Raw genomic sequence first — 24,263 nt, forward strand, 5'->3', positions numbered from 1 at the left:
GCGGCGGAGCCTGGAGTGCGGCGGCGCGCGCCTCGCGTTCGCAGGAAGTCGCGCAGGGGAAGGAAGGGATGCGAGCGGAAGTGACGTAGTCTCGTGCACGCGGTCCAGCGTGGTTCGGGCGGGTTGTTTCAGCCCGGCTTGGGAAGTTACGAGATCTTTTACCCCACGTAGGCCGGACCCAACGCTCCGGTCCCCGTCCCGTCGGCAAGATGGTGAAGCCCAAGTACAAAGGACGGAGCACCATCAACCCCTCTAAAGCCAGCACAAATCCCGGTACGGGCGGCGGGGCTCGCGGAGGGTGGGGCTTGGAGGAAGCTTGGAGGGAGAGACACCGGGTGGCCTTGCTTGGAGTGACCTCAAGCAGAGTGGCCTTTGGGGATGAGAAGGGAGAAGATGATTACTTGTTCATAGGCCCTGAGGAGGGCTTAGTCTTGGTCGCCTGTCAAGACTAGATGCCAGGCACCAGGTCTAAAGCCGGGAAAGTGAACACTCAGGCCTGGCAGCCTTGGGGCATCTCCAATTGTGAGGTGCAGAGACTGGGAAGCTCTGAGTTGGAAGGGACACTTAAATTTGACCTCTTCTTGGGTCCCTGTGTGTGTCAGGTGTTGAAGCCCCTCCCCCCAAATAGTTCAGTCTTGTATGAGTCCAGCTCTCCAGCTCAAGGAATTACTAGAAGTACTATAAATTAGATAAAGTCAGACTAAAAGTGATGTAGGCTGACCCAGCTGGCCCTTTACACTTGGCCACACTTGCCTACCACCTTAGCTTTGACCATTTAAATGGGAAAGGGCTAGTAGATTTGGCTCTTGGAGTCATCCCATCCGGTAAAGTGCATAGAAAATGCTACAGATAAGTATGATCGTTTCATACTTACAAAAAAAAAACTTTCATACTTCAAAAACAAAAGATGTTTTTAAAGATGTGTATGAGTTTTGTTGAGGTTCCACCACAGAATGAACAAGATAGCCTTTGGGGGAGTCCCTTCCATTTGGGTTTAGTTAATAAAACATATTAAAATATGGCCTAAAGTTTTTGATTTTAATTAATGTTGAATGTTTTACCTGGACCGCTGATAAATTATTCAGTTTGTGTAGACTGGGATCTGACAGTGTTAGACCTGAAGAGGCCCTTAGAGATCATGGTGTTATAGGTGAAGAGACTGAGCCAAAATAGGAGAAGTAGCTTGTCACAGCTGGCACACGTAGTGAGCAGTAGAGCCACCAGTCCTGTGATTTCTGCCTGTTTTCTATTGCATGACTTCAAGACAGATGACTTAAAGGCATCCCCAAATGAGAAGCTAAGCCGGTATTACTATGCTAATTTGTCCTTCTCTTTCTCTCTGAGATGTAAGGCAAGAATTACTACCTATTTTGCTGTTGGTAAAACTAAGATCAAACTTTAGGAAATTAAGAAACTGGTACGTTAGGAACACTTATGTGCCAGAATCGTAGTCTTCGTGATGCTTTGCCTGTAGCAGGCACTCAGTATTTGTTAAACTGAGACCCAGAGGTAGGTGTCTTAGTGGTTAAGAGCACAGATGGTGATCTGATGCTTTTGTTCAAATTCTGGCTCTTGTACAAAAAATCTTTGTACAAGATGCTTGCCCACTGTGCCTCAGTGTCTTAACCTGCAGAATGGGAATAATGCATCCCTCTTGGTAGGATTGTTGTATGGATTACATGAGATGATGCCTGTAATGTGGATAGCACAGTGCCATAATTAGTGCTCAGAAATATTACCTACTATCATTTTCAAACACAGTCCTACGGAGGGTTCCAGATTAGGTCAACTTTGTCATACCATGTAGCTTCCAGGAATGATTTTGTTGGAGCAACACGTGGAGAAAGTGGAGATTTTGCGGTGAGGTGGCAGCTTGCCTGCTTTGAGTGAACTAGTTGGTGTGTTTGAAGCAATGGCTATACTTAGACTTGTTGGCTATCAAACAGTGTGCATTCCACTTCTGTGTTTCCTAGATCGAGTTCAGGGAGCAGGAGGCCAAAACATGAGGGACCGGGCCACAATCCGACGCCTGAATATGTACAGGCAGAAGGAGCGCAGGTGAGCGTGGGCGCTGGTGTCCTCTCCTCTTCCCTTCCTGCCCTTGACTTGTAGCTGACACCTGTTAAGCCTTTGATATTCCCACCCCCACTTTCCCCAGATAGGAGTAGTGTATTTTCAAATACCGTTTTATATGATAAACTGAATTTTGGGTTAAAGACATGCGTAGTAGGGGTTGAAATAGTGATTGTGTCACTGTACTCTACAACAGCCTTGTTCCTCACAGCCTCGGCCTCCACAAATGGCATGTTAAATCTCGAGGTACATATCTGTCAGATAGAAATCTGCTTTTCTTTAACAAAGCACGTAGGATGGTGTCATGAAAGCGGCCAGAAAACTTGTTTTTTTAATGACAAACTTTAGATCACAACATTGTGGCACTTGGAAACTCATCACAACTCAGTTCTGCTGAGGCAGCCTCTACCACAGGGGCTTGCTGAGTGTGGCATTTTGCGACCTGGTCTTATTCAATTTGTTTGGTCTTATTCAATTTGTTTGGTAATTGGATTCTAAAAGATGTGTCTAAAACACAAATGTCAATGAACTTAATCTGCCTTAGTCACCTACTCTGCAGTTTGTTTTAGAATTTCGAGTTCCAGCATAAATCACCCTCTACTTAAAATTCATTTAAACCAGCCTTCAAATAATTATCCAAAAAAGACTCAAGTATGCGGTTTTCTTTTTTAAAGCAAACAAACAGTAAACAGATTTTTAAACACGGTCATTAGTTGTTATTCATCGAGCAAAAATCATTACGTGCTCTGTTGCGAAAGGTTAAGTGGCTTTGGGGCAATCTGTTTTGAATGTAAAAGTACTTTTTGTTTACCAAAATCTGTATTTCATGATCACTTAAAACTGGAAGGAGAAAAAAAAAAAAGAGGTCCTTTTGATGGAAAGCGTATTCTGTAAACCCAGCTTTGCTGTAGCCTTTCTTCTGTTGTCAACCCAAATCTGTTATTTCCTCAATTCAGGAACAGCCGTGGTAAAGTGATTAAGCCTCTGCAGTATCAGTCAACGGTGGCTTCTGGCACAGTGGCGAGAGTGGAGCCGAACATTAAGTGGTTTGGTGAGTGTTGTCCTCTGCTACTTTTACCCTAGAAAATGTGTGCTGTATGGAAAAGGGTAGAATGTTCAGGTATCTAAAAGGCAGGTATCTGGGGGCTTCCCTGGTGGTGCAGTGGCTAAGAATCCGCTTGCCAATGCAGGGGACACGGGTTCGATTCCTGGTCTGGGAAGACCCCACATGCCGCAGAGCAACTAAGCTCGTGTGCCACAACTACTGAAGCCCTCGTGCCACAACTACTGAAGCCCGCATGCCTTAGAGCCTGTGCTCCGCAACAAGAGAAGCCACCGCAATGAGAAGCTGGCACACTGTAGTGAAGAGTAGCCCCCGCTCTCTGCAACTAGAGAAAGCCCGCGCGCAGCAACAAAGACCCAATGCAGCCAAAAATAAATAAATAAATTAAAAAATAATAATAATAAAAGGCAGGTATCTGGGGTGAGGGGAACTGCCAAGGACAGTATGAGAAAGGGATGAGATAAGAAGTCCCCACCGTGGGAAAAGTGCAGAGAAAAGACGTGGCGGTGCCTTCCGTAAATGACTTCTTTTTGAAAAGAGCCCATCATTGTTCACCGTGAGTGAACCTCTTAGACAGATGAGATCATCCTTAATGACTAGCATTCATTAGAACGCTCCTCTCCTAATTTCCAGTCACCTGGAGAGGTGACTTTGAGAGGTGCCTTGCAGGTGTGTTTGTGCCTTTAGCCTAAAGTTCCTCTGAAACACTTTTTCTTAGTGGGGTTGTATTTGGACTGAGTGACAATGAAAGGATCTCTCTTTGGTCCTTCCCAGGAATGAATAGCGTATCTCCAGAGGCCTTGGGGAAGCAGGATTTCTTCCTTTGGAAACTCCACCTTCATCTCTGTCGGGGCTTTTCAGCCTTTCCCTCAGCCACTGCCAGCTGTGTGGGCACATCAGATGGTCAGACCGCATTCTTTGCCTGCTGTTTGGCCTCTGTTCTGGGGGGCAGATGGCAACTACCTTTGCACATCTTTTACGTCTCTTGGTGGGATTGGTACCCCCTAGGAAACTGCAGCACAGAAAAGTGTCTGAGAGAACTCCTTCAAGAGGCCTTTAGCATGGTGGCAAGGTCCGGTGACACTAGATCCAGACCTCCTGGGTTTGAGGCCTAGGTCTGCCATTTCTGGGACCATGGTCAGGTTCTTAAGATTGCTCATCAGTTTCTCCATCTGTAAAATGAAGATAAAAACAGCACCTATTTCGTAGGACTGTTGTGGTAATGAAATGCATAAATACTCTTATGTAAAGTGCCTAGAATAGTGTCCGGCAAGTAGTACAATAGAAGCTTTAACCGCTGTCATCGTCACCATCCCCGCCAGCGTGGTCGTCTTCACCTTGAGTTTGGCATTTGTGCTGCAATGCGCTGTTCAGTGAATACAATCTCTCACTTCCAAGGTGTTCTCCAAGCAGTGTTATATAGTTTCATTTTGTTCCCTTGGAGGGCTTTGTTGATTAATAGTGCCTTCAAACCCTTATAACCCTAAAAACCAATGCTATGACTCTTAGGTGCTGTGCTTTGGGATTCTCTGAGTATGCTAACTGATCAGCTGTGATTGGCTCCAAATTTCTTTGCCAGATCTAGCAGGAAGTAGGACATTTGTCAAATCTCAGTTCCATTCAGTGATGTTTATTTTTCAGTTTCATCCAGTCAGGAAATTGGACTTGGAAAACTATTGAAACCCTTTGTGTGTCTGGGTTGGTGGATTAGTTCTTAGTGTATGAGTGCAGGAGAGGCAGTTTCTTTGTTTTTTGGTTTCTGGTTTTTTCCTTCTTTTAAGTTTGAAAATGGCTACGTGGGATGTATGTGTCAGGTGTTTGGGTGAGTGAGGGCAATTTAAAATCTTACCTTTATAGCACAGGGAGATCAGCTTGGTGTTTTGTGACCACCTAGAGGGGTGGGAGGGAGGGAGACGCAAGAGGGAAGAGATATGGGAACATATGTATATGTATAACTGATTCACTTTGTTATAAAGCAGAAACTAACACACCAATGTAAAGCAATTATACTCCAATAAAGGTGTTAAAAAAATAAAAAAATAAAAATAAAAATAAATAAAATCTTACCTTTCACCGTGTCCCTGGGAAGATGGAGGCGGAAGTTGTAAGGAGCTATTTATTAAACAGCAACATTCTTTTGTAAAACAGGAAATACACGTGTGATTAAGCAGTCATCGCTACAAAAATTTCAAGAGGAAATGGACATAGTCTTGAAGGATCCGTACAAAGTTGTCATGAAGCAAAGCAAGTTACCCATGTCTCTTCTCCATGATCGAATCCGGCCTCATGTAAGATGGAGGATGTCCCCGGCAAACCACACAGATCCCTCTCTACCGTACTTTCCTCTTGTTTTTCCATAGAGAATAGTGCCTGAAGCAGTACTGATAAGCTTTCTGAGACGTCCCCTTTCACCTTTGTTAGGGGTCTCACCTTTAGCATGAACCGAATTCTGTCGGAGAAGTTCAGTGGCAATAGTGGACCAAAGCACAGGCTTGGGAGTCAGGCCTGAATTTTAATCTTTGCTCTGTCCCTTACCTGCAGCCTTAGTTAGGGTTCTCTGCGAGCTTTCACTTCCCCGACTGGTAAGTCAAGGTGACCCCCTCCTCGGGTGACTGGATGCAGATGAAATATCCATTAAGGCTCTTGGCACATGGCGAGCACTTAGGCCACCACTTACTTAGACCTAAAGAGATCATGGCTATTATCAATACTGCTTTTAAATGTTTTTGGTAAGCAAACTTGTTTAAGTGGTAGTTCCATCAAACTTTGGGGAAGCATAGAATTAGGATTGGGTTGGTGGGAGGGAGACTTTCAGCTTCTGGGAGCTCCTTAGAGAGTCTTTTCAGCTGAAGGAAAGGGTGCCAGTCAGATTGGTTGTTAATCATTGAAGTTAGAAGTGCAGTAAAGACTGAATCTGGCTTGAGTGGAATTAGTTTCACACGGAACCAAAGAAATGGCCTAATGCCTGCCTGCACATTTTTACTTGCTTTGAATAGTAACTCCCAAAAATGTACATAAGTACAGCACAGAGCTTCAGTTCCAGCATGAGGAGGGGAAGAAAACACTGACATGCATACATGGATTAAACAGTTCAAAGAAAAGTGTTTACTTGCAGAACAAAGTAAAACCCAAGGCCTGGTTATTGCCTCAGGTTTTGTCAATTATGCTTTGTTTTATGACAGACTAGAAGAATGGCACCTATTAGTGGAGTGACTGTTTTCTTTCAGGGAAACACGTGAGTGTAATTCATGAACCACAGACAAGTTGCTCATTTCCTTTGTTCTCTCTGTCCTCCCTAAAGCCATCTTTTAACAAACTATTGAATCCTGTTTATGAGAAGAACAGAGAAGTTCTATTATGGATTTATTGCTTTGTTGCCCATGGCAGTTGTTCAGTGCTTCTAAAATTCAGTGCTTAAATGTCTGATACATAGAATGAAGGGCCCACAGCTGCAGCAGTTTGTATTTTGGTGCAGACGGGTACTCAGAGTAACTGATGAGTTTTCTGCTCTGTCCTTGAAGAAACTTTACCTGTTTTATTTTTAGTGCAATATCTACTACTCGTTATGAAATCTGATTCTGAGATTTGCTGCACGGTGGAGTCAAATCAGATACGCTTTTAACTTTTACACGTTCACCTGTATGTGCATTACAATTACTATGTTTCTGTAGCAGTACTACAGTGGAAATACTTTAACTTATATTGTCTCTGTATTTTAGTGTATAGACATACTACTACCTTGTACTTACTAAGGTGCAGGTTTATAGACACAGATCCAGGTATAGTGTACGTTATAGGTTGAGAGATTTTCAAGGATAATTTTGATCATAATTTTCCCAGTGACATTAGAACCTAGTTCTAATGTAAAACGCGACTGTTCTGTTCGGGGATGTTCCCTTGTTGGAGCGTAGTGAGTAAAACTAAACTGAGAGATGGGTTAGAGACTCTGATAATAGCTTAAGGATCTTTAGGAGTTGAAGAGGTGTCTGTCAAGTTCAGAAGCCACTGGGTTGTTCTCTCTTCCGCGTTTTGTAGCTGGTGCTTACAGAGGAGCCTGTACTGGGGGGCAGAGGGTGTTTGTTTTTTTTGAGGATATTATTCTCTGCCGGCTGTTAACATACTGTTACGTGATAGATCCTAACTCAGAGTCTGACTTTCATCCTGATTCAAAAATTCCTCTGCCCGTAACTCCTTTACAGGCACGTCAAGTTCTAGTTAGGATCAGGTTCCTTTTATCACATCTAAACTCTTATTTTGGACTTTTGCTAGATGTTTTTCATCTGAAGACTTCGCATGTGCATTTAATAAAAACGTTACCTAAATTAGGGAAAATGTTATCTGAAACTAAAATGCATCTTACAAAACAAAGCAATTCCTTTTAGCCATGGAAGAAATTAACTTCCAAGAAAAAGTTGGCATTTACAGTTGGTTTAAAAAAAAAACACAAATGTGAGCATGATCGTCCTTGACAAAAATCTGTGAATTTGGCGAATTTTATGCACTTGTTTGAAAGCTAAAAAAAAAACAAAGGTCAGAAAAAAGTTAATTTTCAGCGTTGTAGCCGTAATTACATTTGACTAAAGTTTATGATAAATGAAATAAAGCAGAGTTTTTGGCAAGTCTTACACACAACTATTCATATTTGCTTTGACTATTTGTATTTTGTATTTCTCCAGGAAAGCTTTCAGAAGAGGGGAACAAGTGCGTTTGCTATTTAAATAAGGATTTCTGTTTTGAAGTCAGGCTGCATTCGTGTTGTAGATTTTGGTATGGGTTGAGCTTTGCAAAAATGAAAGTAGAAAGCCTTTCCCAGATAGGTTTTGAACTTTTTGCTTTTTCTCAGTGCTTTGCTTAGTGTTACCTATAATTCTCCTTTCTCTTTAGAACTCAAAGGTGCACATCCTTGATACTGAAAGCTTTGAAACTACATTTGGCCCTAAAGCACAGAGGAAGCGACCAAATTTATTTGCAGGTGATATGCAGTCACTTATAGAAAATGCAGAAATGTCCACTGAGAGCTATGACCAGGGGAAGGATCGTGACTTGGTAGCTGAAGATACTGGTGTGAGGTACAGTTTTAAAGTTCATGCACATCTCCTCATTTGCTCTTCTGCAATAGACATCTTCTTTACAGTTATTTACCTGCCAGAAGCTCGGTGATTTATCTCATAGATGGAGATCTTCCCTTAGACTAGAAAAATTAGTGAAACTGGTTGGGGCCAGACTGAAGATAATTTAAGGTGGCTTGTTTACTATTGGTCTCTTAATTCCCCCCCAAATAAAAATAAATAACACTTTCTTCATAATAATAACAGTATATTCTATCATAGACAAATTTTTAAAATATAGTTAAATTGGAAATACAACAAAAAGAAAATAAGCACTCATAATTCCACTACTTATGTTAAGCATTGTTAATATTTTGGTGAATATCAGGGTTTACTCTGGACCACTGGGGGTGGGGGGAGCTCATTGATATCCTTTGAGGTTTCTGTGACCCTCTGAAGAGAATATGGAAAATTTATGTACATGCATAAAAGAAGTGAGTTTTGTTGTTTTTAGAGAAGGGGAGGAGAAGAAGGATCCATAACTTTGATCATACTTTCATAGGGGTTCATACCCAAAAGGTCAAGGGTCAGTTAAGGATATATATGTATATATATACATTATTCTGGACGTTTTTATTTATAAGTACAGTACTTTAAGACTGTATTTTAACTTGCTTTTATTTTAATACATTTTTCTAAATTATTAAGAATATATTTCCATGTCAGTTCTTAGTCAACAGCAATATAATGTTTCATGTCAGAGTAGGTTTTTGTTGTGGCCAGTCCCATGGTTAGACATTTATGCTGTTCAAAGTTTTCCCCTATGGTAAACAACTCTAGGGTAAAACATCAATGTGACTAATTCTTTCTCATCCTTAATTGTTCCGCAAGGATAAATTCTAAGGGGAAATGACATCGAAGAATATGCAGTTTTTTGATAGGCGGCTGCCTTATTACCCTCCAGAAAGGGTTTACCAGTTTTGTTCTCCTGGTTCTCCCTCATGTGTTCCTGAGGTGCCCTAGCGGAGAGGTGCTGTCCCCTGCCTGCAGTGCCACTACCTTGGTGCTGTCCTCAGTCCATCGCTAGCCCTGGGCCTCCTAGAGGTCAAGTCAAGCCGCTCGAGGCCAAGCAAAAAGAGGCAGCGAGTTCATTTATTCTTAGAACTATTTGGACTTTGTATGCGTCCGCTGATTTGAGTTTTTTCCACCTCCAAAGGGTACAGTCGGCAGTGGGGGAGAAACAAAACTATTTTTGTTCCAGGGACATTGGGTAAATGTCTTTGAGGCTAATAAATAAGCAGATTCTCAACCTTATCAGGAAAGTTTCACTCTTCGTGGGAGCTGTGGAGTGTGGATTATGATTCAGATTCCTTTTCATAATTCTCTGTGACGGACTGCCTAATTATAGTTGCTTTTGTTTTTTTAATTAAATTTATTGTGGTAAAATATACATAACAAAATTTACCATTTTAATCTTTTTTAAAAATTATTTATTTATTTTTGGCTGTGTTGGGTCTTCTTTGCTGCGTGCAGGCTTTCTTTGGTTGTGGCGACCAGGGGCTACTCTTCATTGCGGTGCTTGAGCTTCTCATTGCAGTGGCTTCTCTTGTTGCAGAGCACGGGCTCTAGGTGTGTGGGTTTCAGTAGTTGTGGCACACGGGCTCAGTAGTTGTGGCTTGCAGGCTCTAGAGCACAGGCTCAGTCATTGTGGCTCACGGGCTTAGTTGCTCTGTGGCATGTGGGATCTTCCTGGACCAGGACTGGAACCCGTGTCCCCTGCATTGGCAGGCGGATTGTTAACCACTGCGCCACCAGGGAAGTCCCATTTTAATCATTTTTAAGCATCCAATTTAGTGGCATTAAGTACATTCACATGGCTATGCAACCATTACCACTATCCACTGCTAGAATTTTTTCACATCATTCCAAACTGAAACTCTGTACCCATCCAGCACTGATTCCCCATTCCCCCCTCTCCTCAGCCCCTGGCAACCACCATTCTGTTCTCTGTCTCTTATGAGTTTAACTTCTCTCTTAAATAGTACTTCATGTAAGTGCACTTGTACGGTATTTGTCCTTTTGTATCTGGCTTATTTCATTAGCATAAGGTCTTCAAGGTCATCCATGTTGTATCGTGTATCAGTACTTTATTTGTTTGTATTGCTGAACAGTATTCCGTTATGTATACGCGACATTTATTTTTATTCATCTGTCGATGGGCATTTGGATATAGTCATTTTTTAAATTAAGTCTAATTTTGGTCCGTCTACAGCTAGTTGTTTTTTTTTTGTTTTGTTTTAATTTTTATTGGAGTATAGTTGCTTTACAATGTTGTATTAGTTTCTGCTGTACAACAAAGTGAATCAGTTATACATATACATATATCTACTCTTTTAGATTTCCATCCCGTTTAGGTCACCACAGAGCGTTGAGTAGAGTTCCCTGTGCTGTACAGTAGGTTCTCATTAGTTATCTGTTTTATACATAGTAGTGTATATATGTCAATCGCAATCTCCCAGTTCATCCTACCCCCCCTTCCCCCGTTGGTAACCATAGGTTTGTTTTCTACACCTGTGACTCTATTTCCGCTTTGCAAATAAGTTCGTCTGTACCATTTTTCTAGAGTCCACATATAAACGATATTATACGATATTTGTCTTTCTCTTTCTGACTTACTTCAGTCTGTATGACAATCTCTAGGTCCATCCATGTCTCTGCAAATGGCACTATTTCATTCCTTTTTATGGCTGAGTGATATTCCATTCTATATGTGTACCACATCTTCTTTATCCATTCCTCTGTCGATGAACGTTTAGGTTGCTTCCGCGTCCTGGCTATTGTAAATAGAGCTGCAGTGAACATCGGGGTGCATGCTTCCTTTCGAATTATGGTTTTCTCTGGATATATGCCTAGGAGTGGGATTGCTGGGTCATATGGTAGCTCTATTTTTAGTTTTTTAAGGGACCTCCATACTGTTCTCCATAGTGGCTGTACCAATCTACATTCCCACCAACGGTGTAGGAGGCTTCTCTTTTCTCCACACCCTCTCCAGCATTTATTGTTTATAGATTTTTTAATGATGGCCATTCTGACCGGAGTGAGGTGATACCTCATTGTAGTTTTGATTTGCATTTCTCTAATAATTAGTGATGTTGATACTAGTTTTGATACCGCTTTCCCTTGGCACATGGTTTTTTCCCTGAAACATCCTTGTAATCTTTATAGTGCTTCATTTGCTCACTTTGGGTCTTTTCTTATTTAGAAATGAAGCCCAAGAAGAGATATATAAAAAGGGACAGTCTAAAAGAATATGGGGTGAACTCTACAAGGTAAGACTTTAAATTCTATCTCACTGAATGGTTCCTTTGGCTTTCATGATCTTATATGAGAAAACTGACTTGGATCTATTGAAGCTCTGTCAATACAAATTCCACCTCCAGGATGGATATGGCCGTGCACATACTACCATTGTTCTAGATAACTGCATTTTTTTATTACTCATATAATAGTAACAACCACATTGCATAGATTAACATATTCTCTGTTAATATTTCTTTGGATTACCTGCTAAATGATATTCTTGTTGAGATTCATTATACATGGTTAGAGCTGCATGAGAATTTCTGAGTTACTTAGTCCAGCCCTCTCATTTTACAGATGAGAATTCAAGTCTAGAAAGCTTGAATACCTTCCCCAGCTTACCCAGGTAGTTAGTGCAAGAGGCTTTGTGTCTCCTGAGTCCTGGTCTAGTTCTCTTCAGCCGGCTGAGTTTTAGGTCCACACTCAAATAATATTCTCGGTAACGAAGACTTTCAAGCATAGTCACATAATCAAATAGTAACTTGATAGGAAACTAGTACCATGAAAGCAAACAAACTTTTTTAGTTTTTTTGTAAAATACTCAAAACCTATAACATGGAAACTTAGAGGTCTAAGAAGTAAATGAGGGACTACCCTGGTGGTGCAGTGGATAGGACTCTGCACTCCCAGTGCAGGGGGCCTGGGTTCAATCCCTGGTCAGGAAACTAGAGCCCACATGCATGCAGCAGCTAAGAGTTTGCATGCCACAACTAAGGAGCCTGTTGCAGCTAAGGAGCCCTCGAGCCGCAGCTAAGACCCAGTGCAACCAAATAAATAAAATATTTTTTTAAAAAAGAAGAAGTAAATGGTTCTACTCACTAATGCATAGCAGTCGTGAAATAGACCGGTTTCATCCAAGCTAGTTCTATTTGGAATTCAACAAGTTTCAGATACCCACAGGATGAAAACAATTTTTCGAGTACTGATCCCTGGGCTTTGAGATTAGCTACCACCTGCTCTCCTCATAAGACTGTTGAGAGGTTATCTCTATTGTTGCTTTATTTTTCCCAGGTTCCCTTAAATGTCTTCTCTCTTTCATTTTGCCCTTGTACTCCTGTAGCAAGTCACTTTTGCCTCTTTGAATTTGCAGGTGATAGATTCATCAGATGTTGTAGTTCAAGTTCTTGATGCTAGAGATCCAATGGGTACCCGTTCCCCTCACATTGAGACTTACTTGAAAAAGGAGAAACCCTGGAAACACCTCATTTTTGTTCTTAACAAATGTGACCTTGTTCCAACCTGGGCAACGGTAAGTACAGTTGCTAATGCAAAACAGATGACCAAGGCCACACGGCTTGTGCAGGCTCTGAGTTACCCATGAATAAGTCAGTGTCGTGGTCTCTAGGATTTGGGGCAGCAGTTAAGGTGTTGCACTATTGAGGGTGTAGTCATTCAAGTGTTCTCATCGAAAACAAAACTAAAATGGGCTTCATTGATGATGGGCAGTTACCTTTTTTTTTAATTTTTTTAATTTATTCATTTATTTCTGGCTGCGTTGGGTCTTCGTTGCTGTGCGCAGGCTTTCTCTAGTTGTGGTGAGCAGGGGCTGCTCTTCATTGTGGCGCGCATGCTTCTCATCACGGTGGCTTCTCTTGTCGCAGAGCATGGGCTCTAGGCGCGCGGGCTCCAGTAGTTGTGGCATGTGGGCTCAGTAGTTGTGGCTCGCAGGCTCAGTAGTTGTGGTGCATGGGCTTAGTGGCTCCGCGGCATGTGGGATCTTCCCGGACCAGGGCTCAAACCCATGTCCCCTGCATTGGCAGGCGGATTCTTACCCACTGCACCACCAGGGAAGTCCTGGGCAGTTACCTTTGACCCTTGGTGGTTGGCAGTGGGACAGCTGCAGTGCCCATAGGATGAACGGTGTGCGCCCTTCAGAAGGGGCGGCTGCCGAGGCCCCAGGTCTGTTTCACATTATGTTAACATTAGTTGCATTTAGTAGCAATGAAAGCATTTTTGGAATATTGTTTTGTGTTTATAAGACAAAAGACAGGCTTCCCTGGTGGCGCAGTGGTCAAGAATCTGCCTGCCGATGTAGGGGACACAGGTTCAAGCCCTGGTCTGGGAAGATCCCACGTGCCGCGGAGCAGCTACGCCCGTGTGCCACAACTACTGAGCCTGCATGCCACAACTACTGAAGCCCATGGGCCTAGAGCCCGTGCTCTGTGACAAGAGAAGCCACCGTGATGAGAAGGCTGCGCACCGCAACGAAGAGTAGCCCCCGCTCACCACAAGTAGAGAAAGCCCCTGCGCAGCAACAAAGACCCAATGCAGCCAAAAATAAATAAATTAAAAAAAAAAAAAAAGACAAAGCGTCAACAGTCATACTTGAAAAAAATATTTCAAAGAATTACAGCTAACATTTTCCTTAGACAACTGTGTATTTGAAGTACCGTCCTGTTATTCAAGCTCTGGTTCTTCCTATGTTGTAAATAAACAGCTCACAGTTTACCAACTTCTTTTCTTTTCTCCCTTTAGAAACGATGGGTTGCCATCCTCTCCCAAGATTACCCGACACTTGCTTTCCACGCAAGTCTTACTAACCCCTTTGGCAAAGGAGCATTTATTCAGCTTCTGCGGCAGTTTGGAAAGGTATTGCGGCCTGACCTGTCCCCCCTGCAGTTGGACAGCTGTGGGTTTGTGTGAGAATTTCTCTTCCCAGGGTGTGTCAGAGTTACCAGCCTCACCTTCCACATCTTCTTGGTAGTGAGGACAGTGTGTTCTGGAGATGTGAACACTCACAGAGCCTCAGGATTACAAGGGATTCTGAAATACTCTCTAGCTCAGCCTGTACCCCCATCCCTGACAAACGTCGCTTCCCTTTCTGCCGTGTCCCTGGCACCGGATGGTCCACCCTCTGCTCGGTGATGACGACGGGCCCCCTCCCCACACTGTGTCCCCACTCTGGGCTCCCGGGCTGTGCATTTCTCTTCCCTCTGCCTGGGAGGCACCCTGCCGAACTCCAGCCTCGGATCCCTGGTCAGGTGCTGGTTCCTCAGGGAGGCCCTGAAAGCACACGTTCTCGAAGCTTCATGTTCTGTACCTGCAACTTTGTATTTGTGTGTTCATTTAATCTTACCTGGCTTCTAACAAAGGACACCTGTCCTCTGTCCCACCCTTCCCCACTTCCCAGAAGGAGCTCGTCCAACTCGTAGCTGTTACTTCTGGTATTTTTTCCATATTTTTTATATATGCTTATGAATCTGTTTCTTCATCTCACACCCCCCTCAGTTTTACGTATTTGTTAAGTTCCTACTATGGAAAATGAGGGTTAGATTTCTTACCCCCGTCCTCCCTCTCCACTCCCTCTGTCCTTGTACGACATTTGGCTAAACTGTTACTCATTGAGTGTTTAGGTTATTGTGACTGAAGTGTCAGTCCTTGCTGATCCACGGTGCTATGACTGTACTTCCTTTCTAATAGGACCCTCTGTTTTATCTGGTGTTACTTAGCTCCGTTTTATTTGTCACCGACATATCACCAAATCCTCTGGTAGCGCGGGATCTTTCAGAGCGTCTGGCGCCTCCCCTGCAGGTGCACCGGCTGCTCCCCGGGCTGCTGCTGGGTCTTCCTGGGGTCTCCTGTCCCCGTCATCCGAATGCGGGATTCCCGTGGCTGTTCCCTGTGTCCTCCTTGTTCACTGGATCCCTTTTCTTTCTTGGTTTACTCCTTCCTTTTTTGTTTTTGTGTTTGTTTTTTTTAAATTTACGTATTTATTTATTTTTGGCTGTGTTGGGTCTTCGTTGCTGTGCTTTCTCTAGTTGTGGCGAGCTGGGGCTACTCTTCGTTGCGGTGCGCGGGCTTCTCATAGCGGTGGCTTCTCTTACTGTGGAGCACGAGCTCTAGGCACGTGGGCTTCAGTAGTTGTGGCACGCAGGCTCAGTGGTTGTGGCTCTCGGGCTCTAGAGCACAGGCTCAGTAGTTGTGGCGCACGGGCTTAGTTGCTCCGCGGCATGTGGGATCTTCCCCGACCAGGGCTCAAACCTGTGTCCCTGCATTGGCAGGCGGATTCTTAACCACTGCACCACCAGGGAAGTCCTGCTCCTTCCTTTTGATGGAACATGTTTTCCAAAAGCCTTCTGAAAAGGAGTGCTTAGAAGGAACATTTTTTGAGACCTTGCATTCTGTAAATTTCTTCATACTACCCTCACACCATTTCTTCTTAGAATGTTGAAGACACCACATTGCATTGTTTTCTGGCTTCCGATGTTGCCATTGAGAAATCTGAGACCGTTCTGACTCCTAATCCTTTGTGGCTGAGATCTTTTTTGAAAAAAATTCCTGTTTTACAATGTCCCAACGATGTGCTTTAAGGTGGGTCTTTTATTGTTCAGTGAGCTAGGCATGGATGGGACTTTTAGTCTGTTATTTGTCCTATACTGTTTTTTGGAAACCACCCCACGCCATGCCCCCCATTCATCTCTGTTCTTGTTCAGGAATTTGGTTTTATCTCCTGGTTTAATTCTTGAATTTGCATTCTTTTTTTTCTGGCCTCGCCTCGCGGCTTGTGGGATCTTAGTTTCCTTACCAGGGATGGAACCCGTGCCCCCTGCAGTGGAAGCGCAGAGTCCTAACCAGTGGACTGCCAGGGAAGTCCCAATTCTTGAATTTTCTTATCTTTTCTTTGTTTCAGTACATTTATGACATTTTACCCTATTTTCTGGGAAGTTTCCTTGACTTGATCATTTAGCTGTTCTATCGCAAGATTTATTTTGCCTCTCACTTTTAATTTGTAATTTCTGAAAGCTCTTGTTTATGAATTGCCCTGCTCCCTTTTATAGCCTGTTCTTGTTTCACGGATGCACTGGCTTCTCTGTCTCTGAGAACAATGATAGTGGTATTTGGAAATTTTCCTCTACATTTTCCTACATTGACACTGTTTCCTCCAAGTTGCTGTTTTTCTGTCTTTTCTACTAGAGTCACACTTCAGATGTCTGGTTATTCTTGGTTCTCCACTCATTTAAGAGTGAGCCACCAAAAAAAGGCTAAATAGACTTTATGCAGGGGGTGGGCTTGTTGAATGAGAGATTTCACTGTAGGTGACTGGGCAGAAACCCAGTATTTTGTTGGGGGACACTCTAGATGTCAGTGTCTGTAGGGTGGGTTTTTTGTTTGTTTTTTGTTTTGGCCGCACTGCACGGCATGTGGGATCTTAGTTCCCCAACCGGGGATCGAGCCCGTGTACCCTGCAGTGGAAGCGTGGTGTCCCAACCACTGGACCGCCAGGGAAGTCCCGTCTGTAGGTCTTTACTCCTGGGCCTGTGAGTTTCCCTAGAAAGGAGTCTTCCTGTCTCCAGCTTGGGCGTATATAGACCTGGCTGCCAGGGTTCTGGGAACTCAGTGGGAGTAGGAGCCTGGGGTTGTACTATTCAATATTTAGACTTTCAACTAATCACTCTGGGAACACTTGCTTTCAATTACTGTTATCTCTAAATCTAGAGTCCCTTTCAGGTCTGAAAATTAAAGATATTTTCAGACATGCAGGGTTTCAAAAGAGTCATTATCTCTCCTAAGGCTCTGGGGTAGAGAAGTTGGGCACCCATGCCAGGCGAGGGAGGGGAAGGAGAGGTGTGACTATTTCTACAGACGGTCCACTGGTCAGTCTTCTGGATTTCAGTCCCACCCTTAGAGGGGTCTGTACTGCTGATTCCCAAGGTCTTTCGTGATTCATTGGCAGTATATTTGCTGCATTTTTAGTTTTTCTACCTTTGTAGCCACGTAGCTTTCATATTTTGTAGTGGGCCAAGTTAGATACTACTTTTTAACTGCTGGTCTTCTGTTAACATCACACATTAGTTTGTTCTGTCTCATCTCCAGCGCATGCTTTGGTTTTATATGTTTGGCTCTATGGGTGTGTGTGTGTTAATTCCCACGGCTGTGGTTCCGGTGGAGTTCGTGGAGGGAGTGAGGTGGGCAGGGGTGTGCAGTCCACCGTCTCTAGTCAGAAGTCCCCACCCGTTTGTAGACTCTTCCTGAGCTCTGCCTCTTTGAGACTTTCACCCAGTGATCTAGCTTTTGAAGCTGCCTTTCTTTTCTTTTGTTGTTTAGTTTTAGCAGTGAAAATGCAAAATATGTTGTGCAGAGAAGAGGAGGGATGGGTCTTGGGATTGCCGGTTGCTGCATCTGCTGAGGTTCTCTTTCCTGAAGACATTTTATCAGTGGATGGTGTTCTTCTAAACTGATGACTAACAAGCTATTTCTTCCTTTGTTTCTCAACCTACATACTTTTAACCTTAAAACATTCAAGAATAATTGCACATGAGTGACCGAGGAGCTAGCTGACTCACCTCTGATTTATTAATGAGTATGTGTATGCAGCCCACGCAGACTGTGCAGGTGGGGTGTGTCTGGGTTTTAAATCAAGTCGTAGCAATAGTTTTGTACTGTATTCTTTATGGTAGCAAAGTAACACAACCTGTTTGTCCCATGGGATGTTCACTCTGCGTGTATGTGGTGTGTATTCTTTTTTTTTGAACAGTTGCACACTGACAAGAAACAGATCAGCGTGGGGTTCATTGGCTATCCAAATGTTGGCAAGAGCTCTGTCATAAACACACTGCGCTCCAAGAAAGTTTGCAATGTGGCCCCCATTGCAGGTGAAACAAAGGTATGTCTGGCTCGAGGGGGTCTTATTTACTTTGACTTATTTTATTTCCATGGAGGGTGATAATTCAGGACATGGAGATGTCTATCTGCTTCTCTTGGATGAAGATCACCATTGGGAGTTTAGCCTCCATATAATAGTTGGCAATGTCCTGGAGCTGTTTCTGCCCGTTTTGATAAGGCTAAGAGTACTTTGTGTGCCACTGCCTGGCTTTGGCATGGTTTGGTATGTGCCACTTGAGTCTGTTTTAAATTGTCACTCCAACCTTCTGCTTTGATAAACAAAACTAACCCAAGAATATTTGGTGCCTGGGTTAAGAAAGAAAACTCAATTTTAGGGTAGATTCTGTTGGTTGGGGGTCCTACCCTGGAACACAGGGTATTTGGGAAGCACCATGGTTCTGCTGAAAGGAACAGGGGCCAAGCAGTATTAATCTTCCAGGAGTACTTTTAAAAATCAGAAAAAGCTTTACTGGACATTATTGCACAATACTAGATGGAGATCCTGCCTCTGCATTATTTTTAGACCCTTAGCTGTTGGAAACGATAGTTTATGCCTCGTGGAAGTGCCTCATGCGCGGCCCAAAGAGAGGAGGGGCTTTGGAGCTTCATTACCCAGCAGGTTGCTCCTCTCTGACCCCTACCCCCCTCTCTAGTTTCTTGAGCATCAGGGGTTTGTGAAATCGCTTTCAGGGATTGACCTGGGGAAGTCTCTGCTTTTTAGGTCTGGCAGTATATTACCTTGATGCGCCGGATATTCCTTATCGACTGTCCCGGTGTGGTTTACCCCTCTGAGGACTCAGAGACGGACATTGTGCTGAAAGGAGTGGTGAGTATTGTGGTCCCGAGAGGCTCTTTGTTTGCCTTTTGGGGCCAGCGCTCTGTGGGGAACTCTGGATACCTTTGCTTTTTACTCATTCAGCAGACAGTTTGGGGTCAGCCTGTCTGACCAAACTTGAGGAACATGACACTGAACAGGGCAGTCTCTCCATTCCACTTAAGCCTGTTTGAGGAGTTAGTGGAACCGTGGGCATATCTGGTCAATGTCATCCCACAAAAGAGTTTGTCGTTTACACACGGGCTCCAAAGGGAAGTAGGGCCTGTTTATGTTTAGTGATAATTCATCTTCATGGGTTTATGGGTTGAGTCATTTTGGAACTCGGTCATTTCCTCACTTGTTTCTGAAGACGACCGAGAGCTTTAAATGGTTCCACTTAACCTTAACCAGTGCTTCTGGCTATACATCCTGTGCGGTTCCTCCCCTTCTTTCTTAAACTATTCCCTTCTCTTTGTGTCCTGGGATGGGTGGACTTTTAACCATTTCTGCAAGTCAGTAGCACGAAGGGTTCCAGTTTAAACTACTTGCGGAAGTCACACCGTCAGTTTGTGGTGAGCCGGGGTTAGAGCTGAGTTCTGGGCTCCGCGGCTGTGGTCGGCTTTCCATGGCACTCCTTTCAGCCAACTGCATCTCGCCACCGCCAGGACAAGCTCCTGCCAGGCCCCGCTTGCTTTGAGGCATTGAAATCTGTTTTCAGATATGGTTACAGAGAACACTAGGAACTTCACTCCTTCCATAATCAAGTTTGTAAGCAAGAGCTTTCCTATGAACATTTAGGTTCAAGTTGAAAAAATTAAGACTCCTGAAGACCACATTGGTGCTGTACTTGAACGAGCAAAGCCAGAATATATCAGCAAGACATACAAAATTGATTCTTGGGAGAACGCTGAGGACTTTCTTGAGAAGCTAGCTTTCCGGACGGGGAAGTTACTGAAGGTAAGCCAGGATTTGCGAGAATTCAGACTGGGACGTGCTGCAGGTGTGTGCGTGTGTGGTGTGGACCTTTTTTATATGCATGTGTGAGCAGTATGAAGTGCGAAACTGGGCAGGTAGATGGTGCCAACTGGGACCGCCGCCATGCTTCCAAACCAGGAGGTGGTTGTGTTGTTTGAATTTAATTGGGCCTCTTCCTGCGACATTTCAGGGTGGAGAGCCTGACCTGCGAACTGTGGGGAAGATGGTCCTCAATGACTGGCAGAGGGGCCGGATTCCTTTCTTTGTCAAGCCGCCCAATGCAGAGTCCCCTGTAGCCCCCCAGGTAAGAAAAGGGTGGACCCCTCTCTCAGGAAGCATGGTTAGTGACCTGGGGGTGGTGTGTCTTTGGACCACCGTCTTCTTCCTTTAGGGTAGAACTTTCAGCTGCAGTGTCTCCCATCCCAGGGTGCCACTGCTGTGACCTGGTTGGGGGGGTGACCAGGAAGTAGATGTATGATAGAAGCCTGAGTATAAATGCCAGTTTTCAGGGCCTTGAAAAAGGAGGGCTTATTCAATGTGAGTGCTCTTGTGGTTTTTGTGTCTTTTCTTCTGCTTGAAGAACAGGCATTTCCAAGATTCTTTTGTTTCATAGACATTACGCCCAGCCATGTGCCAGGAACTGGGAGCATAGGAATAATTAACATGGTCCTTGCCCTCAAGAAGCTCGTGGTCAGGTGGGAAAGGAGAGTGGTACAGTGGATGCTCAGGGAAAGTCTTAGGTTTGGGGCCTCTGGGCTAGATTGAAAAGCTTCCCTACTGTTGCATGTCCCTCCCCCCGGCAGTGGACTGCTCAGGGCTCCAACTTTGGCACTTTGCCTTTCTATTTCTAGGGTCTTTTTCAGAGCTCAGCCAAGTATCTTGAAGAAGTGGCTTTAAGTTCTGCTTCCATGCTAGTCTTTTGGGTCCATATTTCCCTGGTTTTCTCTCACTGGGCTCCATTCCCAGAGTTTCCATTGTCAGCTATAAATTTCCAGTTGAATATTTTCTCCAACATTTCAAAATCAACATATCTGAAACTGATGTTACTCAACCTTTTCCCTTCTCCCCACTAAAACCACCAAACAACCAGTACTGCGGGACGAGGCCCTGCCCTTCTGCACGTACACACACACACGTGCACACGCACGCATACACATGCCAGTGGAGGAGTATTTGGTGTTTTCTGATACCAAATAGCTTTCATTCTTCCATACCCGTTATGCAAGCCTCTGACACCAACTGGGTGTCCAGTAACTGCCAGAGTTAGTGCAGACCCCACAGGTTAAGGGCTGAATCCCACAAGACTACCCCAACTTCAGATGCCAGCTGCAGATGGGGTTCTCAGGCTACCCACACTTCTACCCAGCTGGCTACAAATTCAGAGGTTCCCAGGTTTGATAATTTGCTGAAAGGACTCACGGAACTCAGGAAAGTGGTTTGCTTATGACTACCGGTTTATTACAAAAGATACAAGTCAGGAACAGCCAAATGGAAGAGGTGCATAGGGCAAAGTATGGGGTAGATGGTGGTGTGGAGTTTCCATGCCCTCTCCAGGCAGGCCACCCTCCCAGCACGTCATTGTGTTCACCAACCCAGAAGCTCCCCAGAGCCCATCCGTCCTTAAGGGTTTGTATGCAAGGTGTGTAAGTTCAGCCTTCATTACGTAGGCACGTTTGACTAGGTCATCAGCCACTGGTGATTGAACTCAACCTCCAGCCCTCTCAGCAAGTGCTTGGGCTCTCCGGTGACCAGCCCCCAGTCTGAAGCTAGGTCCCACCACAGTCATCTCATTAGCATAACTTTGGGGGAGAGGGGCTTATTACGAATAACAAAAGCAAGACACCCCTGTCTTAACCTGGGAGATTCCAAGGGTTTTAGGAGTTCTTGTGCCAGGAACTGGGGGTCAAGGACCAAATGCGCACTTTTATTGTCCTACAGGGAGACACGTAGTAAACAGATATGGATGTAACGTACTGATTGCTGTGAGGGAGGCTAAAGCAGTGTTAGGGGTTTGTGGGAGACAGAGCAGTGCCTCGTACGTGGGGTGGTCAGGGACGGCCTCTGAGGAAGTGGCCTTTTAGGGGGGGCCCTAGTGATGGGAGGCAGGAGCTCCGCAGGTGTCACGAGAGACGAGCGTTGCAGGCGTGGGGAGCAGCGCACCCGAGGCGGAGCGAGCCTGGTGTGTCGTGGCTCCGGGAGGACGTCGCGGGCGGGCCACGTGGCCGAGGCCTCTGACCCAAGGAGGCCGCCTCTGCGCCCGTGTGGCCCTGTGCGGGAACGGCGGCCTTGCTCTAACTCTTCCTCCACGTCTGGTCGTTAAGTTGAGATAGTCAGTGTCCGTCGTCCCCCGCCCCCGCTCCGTGACTCTCCTCCTTTCCTCTTTTTGGTGGTGGCAGCAACCCCCTTGAGAATCCGAAGGCTAAAAACCACCTTACCAGAAAAATGTGCGGAAACGTACATACGAGTTTTGTATAATTTCCTGAATTTCATGGATTCCCGATGCAGTTAGTGCTTCGCGCAGCCCCCTTTGCCTTTGGAAAATCCCTTGAGTTCCGCGCCTCAGCTGTGAGTGCACAATGGCGTCAGCCGCCAGCCCACGCTCCCTCCGCCCCTTCCCCGAAACAGGCCTGGCTAGGCCTGGCCTTTGAGTGTTGGCCGCCTCAGGGCTCGTTCTGAACTCCGAGGAGGTTCCCTCCTCTTTCCTCACACCCTTCCTTCCTTCGAGGTGCCTCCTCAGCGCCTGTCCTCTGCCCTCACACTTTCTAAACTAGCGCTGCGTTCGCCCTCAGCATTCAGCTGGACCTTCATTCTTCTGTTACGGTGTGTGCTCATTTGGAATTACACTTTTTTTTTTGGCCGTGCTGTGTGTGGGATCTTAGTTCTATGACCAGGGATTGAACCCGTGCCCGCTGCATTGGGAGCACGGAGTCTTAACCACTGGACGGCCAGGGAAGTCCTAAGGTGTGTGCTCATTTGGGATGTGCTTTCTCAGCAACCCCCATTCCTTGCAGTCCCCAGGAACAGTGTAGGGAACCTCCCCTGTCTACAGTGTAGAGTTGACTGGTTTTGATGGCTAAATACTCTTAGGGTTGGCGCATCCTTTGGGACTGTAGCTGTATTCCTCTGATCCTTCCGTGCTGGCTTCAGGGTTTAATGCACATTGACTTAAAATAGATTAACAGTACGACTCAGATGTGCCTGTTTTCGATACTTGCCCTTAGTCCTGAGAAGAGGACTGCCTCATTTGAGAGCAGGGTGTGTAAGTTCAGAAATTCAGCAGGGAACTCTGCTCAATATTCTGTAATAACCTAAATGAGGAAAGAACTGAAAAAGAATAGATACATATGTATGTATAACTGAATCACTGTGCTGTACACCTGAAACTAACACAACATTGTTAATCAACTATACTCCAATATAAAATAAAATTAAAAAAAGAAACAAACTCAGTTTTCATTTTCTGATTCCATTTCTCTCCCCACCCCACCCCACCCCTTTTCGGCCTGACTAGCTTCCATCCTCCTCATCTTTGGAAGTTGCCACAGAAACAACCCAGAACAACCCAGCAGAGGAAGTCACAGAAACTGTAGGTGAGGAGTCGGAATCCATCATTGAGAAGGAAAAAGAGGAGCCCGGTCACGGTGGCGCCGATTCAGAAATGCAGCAGATTCTGGCGCGGGTCCGGCAGAACTTTGGCAAAATCAACGTCCTGCCTCAGTTTTCTGGGGATGACCTCGTTCCTCTGGAGATGTCCGATATTGACGAAGAGCTGGAGAGCCTTTCTGCGGAGAGGGAGGAGGAGGAGGAAGAAGAGGAACACCAAGGAGACGAAGAGGAAGAGTCTTACGCAGAGTCCCAGGAAGAACACGCGGGAAACAGCACCAAGGCCGTTATTCAAGCCCTGGATGAAAAGATTGCTAAGTACCAGAGGTTTTTAAACAAAGCCAAAGCTAAGAAGTTTTCAGCAGTCAGGTAGCGTCCTCATCTTCTCACGAATTGCAGTTTGCTCATTCCTTTCCCAGAAACTTGCCATGAGGATTGGAGCAGTGGTTTTTGTAGGGCAGGGGAGGGTATTGCCGTTTTTTAGAAGTGATCTGTACGTTTTTCAAATTCAACTGCCTGAAGTATGAGAAGCTTAGTATTGATAGTTCTGTCTTTTACATATGCCCAGGAGCCGCCAAAACAATGTTGCTTCTACCGATGGTGTTAACCACGTGAAGGGGAGCGGGGTTTCGTTAATCTGCGAGCTTGTCACGGTCCCTGCGTCAGCGCCTGTGTGGGCAGTGGGGGGAATGTTGGACGGCTTCATTACTCTATTCTTCCCCTT

At 44.9% G+C, this 24,263-nt stretch overlaps 1 protein-coding gene across 2 annotated transcripts in view; it reads left to right on the plus strand.

The window, feature by feature from the left end:
* The window catches only part of GNL2 (G protein nucleolar 2), a 25,888-nt gene continuing 1,625 nt past the window's right edge, over window positions 1–24,263 (plus strand). The window contains exons 1-13 of one of the 2 annotated variants that reach the window (XM_082387834.1): window positions 1–273; window positions 1,974–2,058; window positions 3,030–3,124; window positions 5,285–5,424; window positions 8,021–8,205; window positions 11,447–11,513; window positions 12,635–12,793; window positions 14,020–14,133; window positions 18,020–18,148; window positions 18,869–18,973; window positions 19,760–19,918; window positions 20,127–20,240; window positions 23,448–23,908. In XM_082387834.1, coding sequence (XP_082243960.1) covers window positions 210–273; window positions 1,974–2,058; window positions 3,030–3,124; window positions 5,285–5,424; window positions 8,021–8,205; window positions 11,447–11,513; window positions 12,635–12,793; window positions 14,020–14,133; window positions 18,020–18,148; window positions 18,869–18,973; window positions 19,760–19,918; window positions 20,127–20,240; window positions 23,448–23,908 — 1,877 coding nt within the window. In that variant the 5' untranslated portion in view covers window positions 1–209. The remainder of the gene's footprint in view (window positions 274–1,973; window positions 2,059–3,029; window positions 3,125–5,284; window positions 5,425–8,020; window positions 8,206–11,446; window positions 11,514–12,634; window positions 12,794–14,019; window positions 14,134–18,019; window positions 18,149–18,868; window positions 18,974–19,759; window positions 19,919–20,126; window positions 20,241–23,447; window positions 23,909–24,263) is intronic. The other variant, XM_082387835.1, reaches the window with a different exon arrangement.

The sequence above is a fragment of the Balaenoptera borealis genome (genome assembly GCF_965194805.1).
Source record: "Balaenoptera borealis genome assembly, chromosome: 1".
NCBI lineage: Eukaryota > Metazoa > Chordata > Mammalia > Artiodactyla > Balaenopteridae > Balaenoptera > Balaenoptera borealis.